The sequence below is a fragment of the Schistocerca nitens genome, chromosome 6 (genome assembly GCF_023898315.1).
Source record: "Schistocerca nitens isolate TAMUIC-IGC-003100 chromosome 6, iqSchNite1.1, whole genome shotgun sequence".
Taxonomy (NCBI): Eukaryota; Metazoa; Arthropoda; class Insecta; order Orthoptera; family Acrididae; genus Schistocerca; species Schistocerca nitens.
Window position 1 is genome coordinate 595457275 of NC_064619.1, and position 16163 is coordinate 595473437.

Below are 16163 nucleotides of genomic sequence, written 5' to 3' on the forward strand. Positions count from 1 at the left end.
AACTCTTAATTTCCAAACACTTTCTTTTTTTCTGTTTCACTCAATTCTTTGCCTGTTCTGCAGCATAAGGGATCCTTCTCTAATTAAAGAATTGTGGTGCCGGAGTTCCGATAAAATATAGTAGTGAATTTTCCTGGCAGGTAAGACGTTGCTGGTCTGAGCCCCGAACTTACAAGTTTTGCCACTTGGGGGAAGCACTATAGCAACTCTTTTGTCTTTTCACTCATTATCACAATGTTTTATTTCAGGTAAATAGCCGTGGTAGACATACAAAATACATGCTCGTCTTCTTCCTGGGCGTATGACATGTCAAAGGATGTAAAATTTATAGGAAAAGACAGTTACAATGCAATTGCAGCAGATAAAGATATCAGTGTGATCGCTACAAACAACATACCTCACTTTAAGCATGCTGAATATCGCGGCGATAACACTGAAGGAAAGGTTCTTGGGCTTCAATCCGCGTCACGTAGTGAAAATGGCAAGGCCATTAGACCAAGCATTCCCTGCTCCATTGTCAAGTGGACTGATTGCCAGTGTGCTGATGTACTCCCTTAAATACGCTATTGGCTGTGACGTCACTGGTGCACACCGTATAGTATGGGCATACGTGGCATCCGGTGATCCAGGGCACATCGAACACCGAGTCAGCTTATGCCCGTATATGGCGATACGGCGACCACCACCGACGTCAAAGCTGGCAGCTACGTTATGGGAGCTCGTACAGCAGCCCACTGGCAGTCATACCACTGAATAAGGCCAAAGAGCGATTGGTCGAAAGCTTGTGAAATTTTAACCACTTCACGTGGCTAGAAGCCCGAGAACTTTCTATTGAACATACCTCACTATTTCTGAAATAAAAGCAGAATGACAGACCTGAAGAAACCATATAAGAACACTCATGCTGGTTTCTAAGGTTGACCAGCATAGCTCTTTAACAAGCAAGCCGTACAGTATTCACGTCTGTATAACAGGGTGCAGTCATTGCATAATAAATTTAGGTAACACAATATTTTCTGAAAACACGTACGTGTCAATGAAATCACTGACTTCCTTTACGCTGAATGTGCATTGTCTAATTATACCCTGAAAATTCATAACTTATTTTCACATGAGAAAATAAGTTCTTCACCTGTGAGTCGAAGAAATCAATTTGACGTTTTCCAGCTTTCACTAATCCAAGTGCTGAGGACATGCCACAGGCCACATCCATATAGCTGTTCTCTGACAGAAGGGTTCCCATTACTCGCCACAACAGAACAGAGCCAAAATATAATATGACAGCTCCAAATACAATGTATCCAACCTTTGAATCTTGTGATGCTGCTCTCATGCGCTTCCTTCACATATACATATTTCAGTTCAAATTAAAATGGACTAGAGCAATATATTCGTCAGACCACGTATCCGGAACATCCTTTATCCCAAGCTGGGCTCAAATGGCTCTGAGCACTATGGGACTTAACATCTTAGGTCATCAATCCCCTAGAACTTAGAACTACTTAAATCTAACTAACCTAAGGACATCACACACATCCATGCCCGAGGCAGGATTCGAACCTGCGACCGTAGCAGTCCCACGGTTCCAGACTGCAGCGCCTAGAACCGCACGGCCACTGCGGCCGGCCCCAAACTGGGATTTGAAACGTTAATAGATAAAGCATTATAAGACGGTGCACCAAATGCTGGAAAATAATAAAATAATTATGAGTGTTAATGGTTTTTGGTTCATATAACTCAGATTATAACAACAATGTCTTCTTCTACATGCCTCTTTTGAAAGCCAAATACATGATGCTGAAAAAATTTTACAGTTACTGAATGAACTATCCAAGCACATCTCACGACTCTTCTTCCTTTAAAACGCAGGAGAAAAGTCATTGGCGGAAGTGATGCTGCTAGGGTCCGTCGTGAGCCTTGCCTGGATAGCTCAGTTGGAAAGACCATGTTTGGGTGCTTCAACGCGCAGAAGTACGCTGTGGCGGGTATGTTTCCCTTTCGATGTTAAGAGAGAGGAGTTGATACATTCAAACGAACTATGAAGACGCATGTCGTGCTCACGTTGTTCAGTGAGAGTTACGGCTACTGAAGATTGTCAATTTATAGCCGAAACCGGCCAAGAATAAAGAAAATATTATTGCAATTCTGCCCAGATGAAACAAATATTACATATTCAAATCCCACTCCTTCAATGACAAGTTTTTGTTTACTGTTTTAATTTTTTTAAAAAAGACTTGTAAAATGTGTTATGAAAAGCATGATCAGCAACTCTGTTCTCCCTGGCAAGAAAGAACAATGGCAGGCATAGAAAAATAAGTGTTTATTGGATGCTGTATAAGAAACTAGCTCATAGGCCGCTGCTTCGTTTGCGTGTACTTTTGAAGGAAAAGTAATTCTGGATGTTGGAGTCGTAGAGATGCCTTTTGAGTTCTTGTGGTGACATTACCATAGAAACTTTCATCCCGTAACACATTTATATAGAATTAAGATAGCAATTTTCATAGATTGAGCTTTGAAACTGCTTTAGTAGTGCTTTACTAGTACTTACTTTCAAAAACTTTCACTTACTCTTTCAGCCACTTAGTGCTTGAATTTCCCATATTGCTGAAACACGTTTTCTTTTTAATTTATGAGAACGAAACCAAATACCAATTCTCGTAGCTCTAGCTACAAAATTGCCTTGATAGAGACTATTTGAAAGAAAAAACATTCATCCTCTATTTAATCACCTTAGGGGTGGAATTTCCAAACATCTCTCCCTAAACAATGCCTACAGCATAAGATCAATAATCTCTACAATTTTGGAGTTAGGCCCGAGCGATGATGGGTCAGTCAATTGGGCGTTTTCTTTTATATACAGAGATAAGGGAAATGAGAAGAAGATGGCGAATGGGCTGGAGAGCCGTGCATGACAGTCATTGTCAACGATAGAGTGAGAGCGAGACCGACAGAAAAAACAGGGGAATACCTTTGCTCAAAAATGAGACGTTAGTAGCTGACAAAATCAAAACTAACAGACAGGCAGTGTTTGGCACCAAAAACAACAGTGATGCATACTCTATCAAAACGTGAGATGATACCTTAGGAGAATAATTCGGCTCTTGTGAACTAAAATCCCTTGTGGCTGTACACAAGGAGAGAGATTTTCATCAGTAACAGAAATTACTGGCGACACACATTGGCGTAGAACTGAGGCTGGTGTGACTACAGTCGAAGTACTGCTGTAAATGGAGGTGAATGGAAGTTTAATGTGTTTAAAGTGAGGTGCTGGAGGAAGATTCTCAAATATGATGGCAAATTTAAGTATCAGTTGAATGGTATTGAAAGCTATTTGAGAAATTGAAAGCTATTTTGGAGATATAATTCCGTGAGAAACCTATACCAAGCAAGGAACCAGATTAACATGACAACATGTGTATATCGTTATTTGGGACCAGTGTTTCTCAGTTAAGGGAAGACTTATGAAAAAATATTTGGGCACCTATAAGCAAATGTAACTTTTAGTCTCTAAAGGTAACTGAACCATATTTCTCACATGTTGTCATTAAGTTATTGGTTCTACTCTAGATCCTTTTTTCAATAATTTTGTCAAATAATTAGATCAGGTTGGTGATGATGTTTGACTTACGAGGTGATCAACAGCGCTGTCATCGGCCCCGGTACAAAGTCCAAATGTTTACACAGTCCAACTGATTTCACAGTCCAATCTAGCCACTGTCACGAATGACGATGTTGATGAAATGATGAGGACAACACAAACACCCAGTCGGTGGGCAGAGAAAATCCCGAACCCGGCCTGGAATCGAACCCGGGAGTCCGTGATCCAGAGACAGAAACGTTAGCCACTAGAGCACGAGCTGCGGACTTGAGGACGTTGATGAATATACACTGTCACATGAAGAACACTTCCTCAAAGGTTACTTTACTTACCACTTTCAAAATGTGGTAGTTTATTCTTAATAATTAGATAAAAAACCGGTGTGCCAGTTTTTAGAATTCTCGTAACAGTTTTTTTTAAATTGATGCGTATGATACACAGCAATTTTTATTTTACAAAAATTGAAATAAATTTGACGGTAAGGCACTTTGAGAGCTTTCGTACCACAGGATGTTATATTATAATATTTACAAGGTATGAAGCAATTTTCACCTTTTTATCTGCAATGGTTCAGCAGGAAATGTTACTTATACGCTGAAAAATGAAACTTACGGGAAACGCACAAAAAGAAAAAAATTTGTAGTATTTCTGCCAGAAACAAGTACCTTAATATTGACCCTAGCCATACATTAGGTCTTTTTGGTCTTCGTACACTTCTTTTCTTCTAATCTAATCCTCCTGGCGCGCCCCTTTGGCAATAACCTTCACTGACATTTCAGAAATAGCAACACACACACCAGCAGTGTTCTTCAGTAGGTTTTCAGTGAATCAGATTGGATCGAATCCTTGTCTCGTAAAGGTCCTGATTCTTCCAGTGTTACCATTATTGTACACCACCTCGGGCATGGGTGTGTGTGTGTGTGTGTGGGGGGGGGGGGTCCCTAGCATAAGTTAGTTTAAGTAGTGCGTAAGTCTAGGGACCGATGACCTCAGCAGTTTCGTCCATCAGGATTTCACACACATTTGAACATTTTTTTTTTGTTCTGATGGCAGGAAATAATAAAATGCCACAAATAAGAAGAGAGTCGTGTAAAAAAGGGGGGTCTTGCACTGCGCATTCGTTAAAAACAGGTGCGTTTTAAATCATTTATAGCACGAATTAAACTCTTGAAAACTGGAGACAAGATATCTACTATGCTAAAAATTATCCGATGGCAAAAAATTTCAACTTTTTTAATCAGTTTTACATACTTATCATTTGGCAGATTTGTAGGGAAATGGTTGGGGCCAAAGATTGTCAGGTCCACTAAGAACATCCTATTGCATCGGCTGCAGCAAGCTCACGGTGTGAATTCGTTAGCGTCAGCTAAGACTACCGGTGATACAAAAAGACAGTGCTTACCGTGGCAGGCACGTAATTTCCGCGGGCCTGCTGAGTGGTGCCGCTGCTGGGCTATGACGACCAATGGTTTCGCTGTAGCAACGCAGCTGTGCGGCTGTCGTAATGGGAGGCGCGTGTTGCGGTGTGGCGCGAGGGGGGTGGGTGGTGAGGGAGTGGTGAGGGGTGTAACTGGGTGTGGGTTGGGGAGGAGGGGGTGCGGGAAGCGCTCGATGCAAAATTCGCCGGGTGGACCCGGAGGCCCGCTCGTGTCCCACCCCTAGCCGGCGACGCAGGGTGATGAGGGATGTAGGGGAAGGGGAGGGTTGCAGCGGTAACAGCTGTCGCCCGGGCCCGAGTACTGGTTCCTGTCTTCAACAACACGGAGGCGCCACATCGGTTTTGCAAAAATTGCGCTCCACACTTTGCAGGAAGGGCTACAAAGATTTAAACATTGTGATATTCGACACACCGCAAGAAGGTAATTAGTGACCAATAATACCACATACGGGTAACGAGAATATTTATTTACTATACTCTTGCAAAAAATTAGCATCAATTTTATACTCATTCATCGTGCCAAGAGATGACAAAACCAAAAGTATTAAATTATACAATGAAGCGCCAAAGAAACTGGTAGAGGCGTGCGTGTTCAAATACAGAGATATGTAAACAGGCAGGATACGGCTCAACCTTCGGCAATGCCTATATGAAACAACAGATGTCAGGCGTAGTTGTTAGATCGGTTACTGCTGCTACAATGGCGGGTTATCAAGATTTAAGTGAGTTTGAAGGCTATAGACAGTGCACTAGCGACACAGCATCTCCGAGGTAGCGACGAAGTGAGGATTTCCCCGTATGACCATTTCACGAGTGTACCGTGAATATCAGGAATCCGGTAAAACATCAAATCTCCGACATCACTGCAGCCGGAAAAAAATCCTGCAAGAATGCGACCAGGGACGACTGAAGATAATCGTTCAACATGACAGAAGGTCAACTCTTCTGCAGATTGCTGCAGATTTTAACGCTGGGCCATCAACAAGTGTCAGCGTGCGAACCATTCAACGTAACATCACCGATATGGGCTTTCGCAGTCGCAGGCCCACTCGTGTACCCTTGACGACTGCACGACACAAAGCTTTACGCCTCGCCTGAGCTTGTCAACACCGACATCGGACAGTTGAAGACGGGAAACATGTTGCCTGGACGGACAAATCTCGTTTCACAATGTATCGAGCGGATGGACGTGTACGGGCATCGAGACAACCTCATCAATCTATGCACCGAACATGTCAGCAGGGGACTGTCAAGCTGGTGGAAGCTCTGTAAATGTGTGAGGCGTGTGTAGTTGGAGTGATATGGGACCCATGATACGTCTAGACACGAATCTGACAGGTGACACGTACCTAAACATACTGCCTGGTCACGTGCATCCTTTCGTGCCCATTATGCATCCCGACGGACTTGGGGAATTCCAGAAGACAATGCAACACTTCACGTGCCCAGAATTTCTACAGAGTGGCTCCAGGAACACTCTGCTGAGTTTAAACCCTTCCGCTGCCCACAAAACTCACCTGATATGAGCATTATTGAGCATATCTGGGATGCCTTACAACGTGCTGTTCACAAGAGATCACCACACCTGGTACTCCTACTTATTTACGACAGCCCAGCAGGATTTCTGGTATCAGTTATCTTATTCTCTACTTCAGACATTAGTCGAGTCCATGCCACGTCGTGTTGTGGCACTTCTGCGAGCTCGCAGGAGCTCTTCACGGTATTAGGTAGGTGTACCAGTTTCTTTGGCTCTTGTATGTATAGTAATTAGCCCAAAGGGATAACAAAGTATTCCCCCCCACCCCCCCACCCCCTGAACCATTGACCTTGCCGTTGGTGGGGAGGCGTGCGTGCCTAAGCGATACAGATAGCCGTATCGTAGGTGCAACCACAACGGAGGGCTATCTGTTGAAAGGCCAGACATACGTGTGGTTCCTTAAGAGGAGCAGCAGCCTTTTCAATAGTTACAGGGGCAACAGTCTGGATGGTTGACTGATCTGGCCTTGTAACACTAACCAAAACGGTCTTGATCTGCTGGTATTGCGAACGGCTGAAAGCAAGGGGAAACTACAGCTGTAACTTTTCCCAGCGACATACAGCTTTACTGTATGGTTAATGGGTGATGGCGCCCTCTTGAGTAAAACATTCCTAAGGTAAAAGATTCCCCCATTTGGAGCTCCGGGTGGAGACTACTCGACGACGTTGTTATCAGGAGAAAGAAAACTGGCGTTCTTCAGATCGGAGCGTGAAATGTCAGACCCCTTAATCGGGTAGGTAGGTTAGAAAATTTAAAAAGGAAAATGGGTAGGTTAAATTTAGATATAGTGGGAATTAGTGAATTTCGGTGGCAGGAGGAACAATGCTTTTGGTCGGGTGAATACGAGGTTATAAATACAAAATCAAATAGGGGTATGTTTAATAATGAATAAAAAAAATAGGAATGCAGGTAAGCTGCTACAAACAGCATAGTGAACGCATTATTGTAGACAAGATAGATACGAAGCCCAACCCTACCACCGTGGTAGGAGTTTATACGCCAACTAGCTCCGCAGGTGACAAAGAGATTGATGAAATGTATGATGAGATAAAACAAATTAGATAGTGAAGGGAGACGAAAATGTACTAGTTATAGGTGACTGTAATTCGATAGTAGGAAAAGGAAGAGAAGGAAGCGTAGTAGGTGAATATGGTATGAAGCAAGGAATGAAACACGAAGCCACCTGGTAGAAATATGCACAGAGCATAACTTAATCAAAGCTAACACTTGGTTCAATAATCATGAAAGAAGGTTGTCATACATGGAAGAAGCCTCGATATACTGGAAGGTTTCATTTAGATTATATAATGGTAAGACAGGGATTTAGGAACCAGGTTTCAAATTGTAGGACATTTCCAGGGGCAGATGTGGACTCTGACCACAATCTATTGGTTATGAACTGTAGATTAAAACTGAAGAAACCGCAAAGAGGTGGGAATTTAAGGAGATGAGACCTCGATAAACTGACAGAACCAGGGGTTGTAGAAAGTTACAGGGAGAGCATTAGGGAACGATTGATAAGAATGGGGGAAAGAAACACAGTAGAAGAAGAATGGGTAACATTGAAAGTGAAATAGTGAAGGAAGCAGAGTACCAAATAGGTAAAAGGACGAGGGCTAATAGAAATCCTTGGGTAACAGAAGAGATATTGTATTTAATTGAGAAAAGGAGAAAATATAAAAATGCAGTAAATGAGGCACGCAAAAAGGAATACAAACGTCTCAAAAATGAGATCGACAGGAAGTGCAAAATGGCTAAGCAGGAATGGCTAGAGGACAAATGTAAGGATGTAGAGGCGTATATCACTAGGGGTAAGATAGATACTGCCTACAGGAAAATTGAAGACACCTTTGGAGAAAAGAGAACCACTTGCATGAATATCAATATCTCAGATGGAAACTGAGTTCTAAGCAAAGAAGGGGAAGCAGAAAGGTGGAAGGAGTATATAGACGGTCTACACAAGGCTGAAGTTCGTGAGGACAATATTATGGAAATGGAAGAGGATGTGGATGAAGATGAAATGGGAGATATGATAATGCGTGAAGAGTTTGATAGAGCACTGAAAGACATAAGTCGAAACAAGGCCCCGGGAGTAGACAATATTCCATTAGAACTACGATAGCCTTTGGAGAACCAGTCCTGACAAAACTCTACCATCTGGTGAGCAAGATGTATGAGACAGGCGAAATACCCTCAGACTTCAAGAAGAATATAATAATTCCAATCCCAAAGAAAGCAGGTGTTGACAGATATGAAAATTACCGAACTATCATTTTAATAAGCCACGGCTGCAAAATACTAACGCGAATTCTTTACAGACGAATGGAAAAACTGGTAGAAACCGACCTCGGGGAAGATCAGTTTGGATTCCGTAGAAATGTTGGAACACGTGAAGCAATACTGACCCTACGGCGTATCTTAGAAAATAGATTAAGGAAAGGCAAACCTACGTTTCTAGCATTTTTACACTTAAGAGAAAGCTTTTGAAAATGTTGACTGGCATACTCTCTTTAAAATTCTGAAGGTGGCAGAGGTAAAATACAGGGAGCTAAAGGCTATTTACAATTTGTACAGGAACCAGATGGCAGTTACAAGAGTCGAGGGCCATGAAAGGGAAGCAGTGGTTGGGAAGGAAGTAAGACAGGGTTGTAGCCTATCCCTGATGTTATTCAATCTGTAGATTGAGCAAGCAGTAAAGGAAACAAAAGAAAAATTCGGAGTAGGAATTAAAATCCATGGAGAAGAAATAAAAACTTAACAATTCGCGAATGACATTGTACTTCTGTCAGAGAATGCAAAGGACCTGGAAGAGCAGCTGAACAGACTGTACAGTATCTTGAAAGGAAGATATAAGATGAACATCAACAAAAGCAAAATGAGGATAATGGAATGTAGTAGAATTAAATCGGGTGATGCTGCGGGAATTAGATTAGGAAATGAGACATATAAAGTAGTAAATGAGTTTTGCTATTCGTGGAACAAAATAACTGATGATGGTCGAAGTAGAGAAGATATAAAATGTAGACTGGCAATGGCAAGGAAAGCGTTTCTGAAGAAGAGAAATTTGTAAACATCGAGTATAGATTTAAGTGTCAGGAATTCATTTCTGAAAGTATTTGTGTGGAGTGTAACCATGTATGGAAGTGAAACATGGACGATAAATAGTTTAGGCAAGAAGAGAATAGAAGCTTTCGAAATGTGGTGCTACAGAAAAATACTGAAGATTAGATGGATGGATCACATAACTAATAAGGAGGTAATGAATAGAATTGGGGAGAAGAGAAATTTGTGGCACAACTTGTCTAGAAGAAGGGATCGGTTGGTAGGACAAATTCGGAGGTATCAAGTAATCATCAATTTAGTATTTTAGGGCAGCGTGGAGGGTACAAATCGTAGAGGGAGCTCCAAGAGATGAATACACTAAACAGATTCAGGATATAGGCTTCAGTAGATACCGAAAGATGGAGAAGATTGCACAGGATAGAGTAGCATGGAGAGCTGTCTCAGACCAGTCTCTGAACTGAAGACCACATCTACAACAACGAAGTATTGTGAAAACCATGTAGTATTTACGTTAAGAACATTCACACTGAATAAAAACCATCTCACGTACGCCGTGTTTCACCATATACCGGCATAAATATGTCGGAAGGTGTACTTAGTGGGTCTCACATTTTTTTCTGAATTGTATTTTATATTGGAAGTGAAATTAAGTGTGTTCATTATTTATGGTCAGATAGTTACATATATCTCGGAGTAAAATCGAAGCAGAAGCTGTTTTTTTCTTCTTAAAGTTCTTTCCACTATTATATTTCAGGTACAGGTTTAAATAGATATCGCTGTCATTAATTATTTTTCAAAAGAATTTTAATATTGATTATAAAAAAATTCATTAAGTAACTCACAGACCTTCTTGAAAAAAGTCTTTAATTATGAAATTTAAGTCGTAATAACACACTTAAGCTGAGAATGTCTTAAAATATCATACAAATTTTCAGCTCTAACATCTTTTATCCAATGTGCACCAGAACATAAAAAAGTGGAATTCTGGAACTTTTAAGTTAATGTCAAAGGTTGTTTCTCTGTGTACTCTGCTCATAATAATACACTTTAGATGAGAATATTTTAAAATATTATACAAAATTTCAGCACTGTAAGATCTTAATTTCAGCACTGTAAGATCTTTTAACCAATGTGTAACAGAACATAAAAAGTGGAATTCTGGAACATTTAAGTTAGTGTTAAAAGTTATTTCTCTGTATACCCTACATAACATTAATGCATCTCAGGTCTACATCCATCTCGTTTCTGCTGTTGTTCTGCCTCTCTTTTCTTTTTCTGACTTCTTCTTGTTCTTGTTTCTTCGGTGGCTTCCAACGCTGATTTCTCGGCTTCGAATAGTCTCCTGCGGTCAGTGGCAATCAGAGCTCTTTGAATATTTAGTCCACGAGGCACTCCCACCAATTCCATAATCTTCAACCTTTCACTGCACCATCGTTGAAACATAGAAGAGCACCTAGCACCCATTTTTCTAAGTATTTAGTCCTACCAGAACAGTTTTTAGTATCTGCTCACATGTACAGTTGTGAAAATTGTCATTACGGTTTTGAGTCCTAGCATGTAAATTCTTCTGTAATAATCTACTTTCACTAAGACTACAGAGAATAAAACTCTGTAAAAAAAAAGTGAGAACAAAATTGTGTTTTTAACAGAGATGTCTGCTTGGCATAAGGGCGTCGTCATGTGTGCAGACACTTAAATTCCTTTGATTTTGAGCCTTCCTGCGGTATAAAAACTGCAGAGTATTCATTAGGACAACCTTTTTTTTTTAAAAAAAAAAGAGTTTTTGACACTTATTCACGTACTAGCCCCGTTATGCAAAAGCTAGTATTCGACGAATCTCCTGAACTGTGAGCCGTACAATGATGGAATATTGCAGGTACATTCAGTTGTAGCAGATGATTCCGCCAGCAAACGTTGTTGCAAATAGAATCGGTAGTAAAGAAGTGATAAATAAAAATGTTATGTCTAATGCTGAAAGCTTACTCAAAATGTAGTAAGCAGTAGATTTTCCCCTCTGATCATTTCGTCGAAGGTGTCAGCGAGAAAAAATGTCATAAGGGTATGAAATTATGAGTAAACTTGTTTTAGATGTCTACGTGCTCCCATTCTCAAATACTGGACGAATATAATCCGGGTATTTTGCGCTGTCGGGTACGATGCATCAAGACAGACACTCAGTTTCTAATTGTAATTCTTCTCTTTTTGTATTAGACATTTAACATAAAATTATATTTCTTAATGAGTAGATAATGACACTATATTAACTTTTCTAATTCGGACGGTAATTAAGCTAAATATTGAAAATCATACTTTTGTTGCCCCTGAAAGCTGTTAAACAGGAAATCTTCGATTGGTACTGGGTTTAGGGATAGCGGTTTAGTAATCGAGTTTATTGTTGTTAATACTGTTTGTACAAAAATGTACCTTGTAAAAACAGTCTAGATCACATTTTTGTTTTACTTTCACTGCCAATTTCTGCCGCATCAGACCATCTTCAGACCACAAAAAAAAAACATTTATTATACGGTATCATGAAAGCAATTCACAACGATTTCTGCATATATTTATGTGTAAAAGTATCGGGTTACCTGAAGCATAGGAGGATCATCGGTGATAGCTGTTGCGTGCCCTTACAACTGAGAAGATTGCAAAGACTCCGCAATCACACGGTGTACACCAGAAGGCCACCAACAAATTTTTAGGGATTGTTCAGGGTCACCTCCTTAGCATTTTGGTTCAAAGGACGTACGGTCTCCAGCGCCTGGTTACAGTGTAGTAATGTAATTATGATTTATGCAATTACTCCAAATACCTTCTCAAAATTGAAAGAGTCTGTTGTGGTGCCACCGCAAGGCACGACAGTGGGTAGGTTTTAGGCTTCAAATCGGCCGCGGTCCGTCAGTACACATCGGACCCGCGAGTCGCCACTGTCGACGCTAACAGACCGAGCGCCGCCACTCGCTGGTCTTACGAGACAAGCTAGAGCACTGGCCAGTTCTATAGCCGATTTAATAGGAATGGTTCACTTGTTATACCTTCAGAGATCTCACTTGCAGAGACTCTAGTTGGCATAGCCTTCAGCTAAGTCAGTAGCTACGACCTAGCCATGCGCCACATACAGTTTATGCATTGACAATTGATTTATATGTGTGAAGCAATCAGAACTGTAAAGAAGTATTCGCAGTTCAGTCTATAACTGCACTTGTAAATATTATTGTACAAAGTCAAGATCGACGTTCACCGCTGATGCTGAATTAAAGCAAAGTATTTAATTGTATTCCTGTCTACTAACTTTGTAATCATCTAAGATGTTCCAGATACATCCCGTCAAGTATAGTTCATTGATCCTCACGTCAGCCTACGTGATCAACGCGTGCATTTAATGGCCACACCTCGTGATCAGACTAAGAGTCAGATTGCATGACTCAGCCGTGTCACCCTTTTACCATGAGGCCCATAGTTCCGCCTCATACGTAACAACTATAATACGTAATCGCCAACTCAGCCGTCGCAAAACACAGGATTTGGTTTCTAGTAGGTGGCTACGTACGGCTGACGTGGTTGGCATCGCTCCGTGAACAGCCCGGCACATGGTCGCTGTGCCGCTCATTCACTGCTTTCAGTGAAGCCACACACAAAGTGCACTCTTGTCTACTGTTCATCAGTGAACCCATGCATAATACTGCCGTGTTTGACTGTTAACTCGCAAATAACACTGCCGGGAAACAAAGCCGTAGACAAAACCGAGCGGTACCGCGTGCAGACGTCAGGGAGCTGAGTTAAATAGGGCATTACTGTTGTTAATAGCAGGTACCGTGAGTGAATGGGACCAAGAAACACAGCGCATACCGTTGCCATCTGCACAGCTGTGCAGTAGTTCCACAGAAATACAGAAACAAAGCTAATTGGGGCAAGAAACCAAACGAAATGCGATTACTTTGTAACGTGCCGTCGGATACCGTGGGTGTCTCATAACAAAGTACTTAGAAGGTATCCCTCAAAGACCTCTGAATGTACAGGGTGTTTCAAAAATGACCGGTATATTTGAAACGGCAATAAAAACTAAACGAGCAGCGATAGAAATACACCGTTTGTTGCAATATGCTTGGGACAACAGTACATTTTCAGGCGGACAAACTTTCGAAATTACAGTAGTTACAATTTTCAACAACAGATGGCGCTGCGGTCTGGGAAACTCTATAGTACGATATTTTCCACATATCCACCATGCGTAGCAATAATATGGCGGATCTCTGAATGAAATTACCCGAAACCTTTGACAACGTGTCTGGCGGAATGGCTTCACATGCAGATGAGATGTACTGCTTCAGCTGTTCAATTGTTTCTGGATTCTGGCGGTACACCTGGTCTTTCAAGTGTCCCCACAGAAAGAAGTCACAGGGGTTCATGTCTGGCGAATAGGGAGGCCAATCCACGCCGCCTCCTGTATGTTTCGGATAGCCCAAAGCAATCACACGATCATCGAAATATTCATTCAGGAAATTAAAGACGTCGGCCGTGCGATGTGGTCGGGCACCATCTTGCATAAACCACGAGGTGTTCGCAGTGTCGTCTAAGGCAGTTTGTACCGCCACAAATTCACGAAGAATGTCCAGATAGCGTGATGCAGTAATCGTTTCAGATCTGAAAAATGGGCCAATGATTTCTTTGGAAGAAATAGCGGCCCAGACCAGTACTTTTTGAGGATGCAGGGACGATGGGACTGCAACATGGGGCTTTTCGGTTCCCCATATGCGCCAGTTCTGTTTGTTGACGAAGCCGTCCAGGTAAAAATAAGCTTCGTCAGTAAACCAAATGCTGCCCACATGCATATCGCCGTCATCTATCCTGTGCACTATATCGTTAGCGAATGTCTCTCGTGCAGCAATGGTAGCGGCGCTGAGGGGTTGCCGCGTTTGAATTTTGTATGGATAGAGGTGTAAACTCTGGCGCATGAGACGATACGTGGACGTTGGCGTCATTTGGACCGCAGCTGCAACACGGCGAACGGAAACCCGAGGCCGCTGTTGGATCACCTGCTGCACTAGCTGCGCGTTGCCCTCTGTGGTTGCCGTACGCGGTCGCCCTACCTTTCCAGCACGTTCATCCGTCACGTTCCCAGTCCGTTGAAATTTTTCAAACAGATCCTTTATTGTATCGCTTTTCGGTCCTTTGGTTACATTAAACCTCCGTTGAAAACTTCGTCTTGTTGCAACAACACTGTGTTCTAGGCGGTGGAATTCCAACACCAGAAAAATCCTCTGTTCTAAGGAATAAACCATGTTGTCTACAGCACACTTGCACGTTGTGAACAGCACACGCTTACAGCAGAAAGATGACGTACAGAATGGCGCACCCACAGACTGCGTTGTCTTCTATATCTTTCACATCACTTGCAGCGCCATCTGTTGTTGAAAATTGTAAATACTGTAATTTCGAAAGTTTGTCCGCCTGAAAATGTACTGTTGTCCCAAGCATATTGCAACAAACGGTGTATTTCTATCGCTGCTCGTTTAGTTTTTATTGCCGTTTGAAATATACCGGTCATTTTTGAAACACCCTGTATATCGGTGTACTTATTTTTCTGTCTGGAACCGCGCGACCGCTACGGTCGCAGGTTCGAATCCTGCCTGGGCATGGATGTGTGTGATGTCCTTAGGTTAGTTAGGTTTAAGTAGTTCTAAGTTCTAGGGGACTGATGACCTTAGATGTTAAGTCCCATAGTGCTCAGACCCATTTTGAACTTATTTTTCACCCTTCATATGACGTTGCATCAGAGAACAGGCGTTATTGTTTCGATACATTGGTACCGCCAAATGTTCAACTTATTGACGTGTGCTGTTAAGTCGTCATTATCTTAGACAATACCGATAATCCAAAAACTGTATTGTAAACTTGAAGTATCATTTTCATTCATTTCATTCGCATATAAAATGCAATAGTCAGCCTACTGGTTGGACACAACAGCGCTCTCGTCAAACGACATGATTGTGTTCCATGACTCAAGAAGGCGGCACATGTTAACAAAGATGGTTCAAATGGCTCTGAGCACTATGAGACTTAACTTCTGAGGTCATCAGTCCCCTAGAACTTAGAACTACTTAAACCTAACTAACCTAAGCACATCACACACATCCATGCCCGAGGCAGTATTCGAACCTGCGACCGTAGCGGTCGCGCGGTTCCAGACTGTTGTGCCTAGAACCGCTCGGCTACTCCGGCCGGCCACATGTTAACAGCTGTAGCCGGACGGCTAAGACCGACACATACACTGTGCAAGAGGCATCGGACTAAAATAGTCCGATGCTTCTTGCGGTCTGCCGTGACAGAAGTCGGTTTGATTTGGTAGGACAGTGAAACGTTTTCTGGTGAACTGATTTGCGGACACTTTCCGGAAATTTTTTTAACTTGTTCAGAACACATCCTGTCTAGAGCCATTTTCGGATTAAGCATTCCGCGGCACTCTTTGCTGGCATTTTGTCACCGTTAAACTTCTCAACAAACAACTGATCACACAGTCTCCACGA

The 16163-nt window shown here is 42.0% G+C and overlaps 2 protein-coding genes across 2 annotated transcripts in view; one reads left to right on the forward strand and one right to left on the reverse strand.

Moving 5' to 3' along the window:
* Positions 1-305, forward strand: part of LOC126263512 (lachesin-like) — a 242988-nt gene extending 242683 nt beyond the window's left edge. The window contains exon 10 of the mRNA XM_049960605.1: positions 249-305. Coding sequence (XP_049816562.1) covers positions 249-305 — 57 coding nt within the window. The remainder of the gene's footprint in view (positions 1-248) is intronic.
* Positions 306-1075: 770 nt separating this feature from the next.
* Positions 1076-1698, reverse strand: LOC126263513 (uncharacterized; the record flags this gene model as incomplete). The annotated part of the gene is made up of 2 exons (XM_049960606.1): positions 1076-1340; positions 1607-1698. Coding segments are annotated over 2 exons (357 nt in total), but the record flags the coding sequence as incomplete, so codon positions are not given.
* Positions 1699-16163: the final 14465 nt, after the last annotated feature.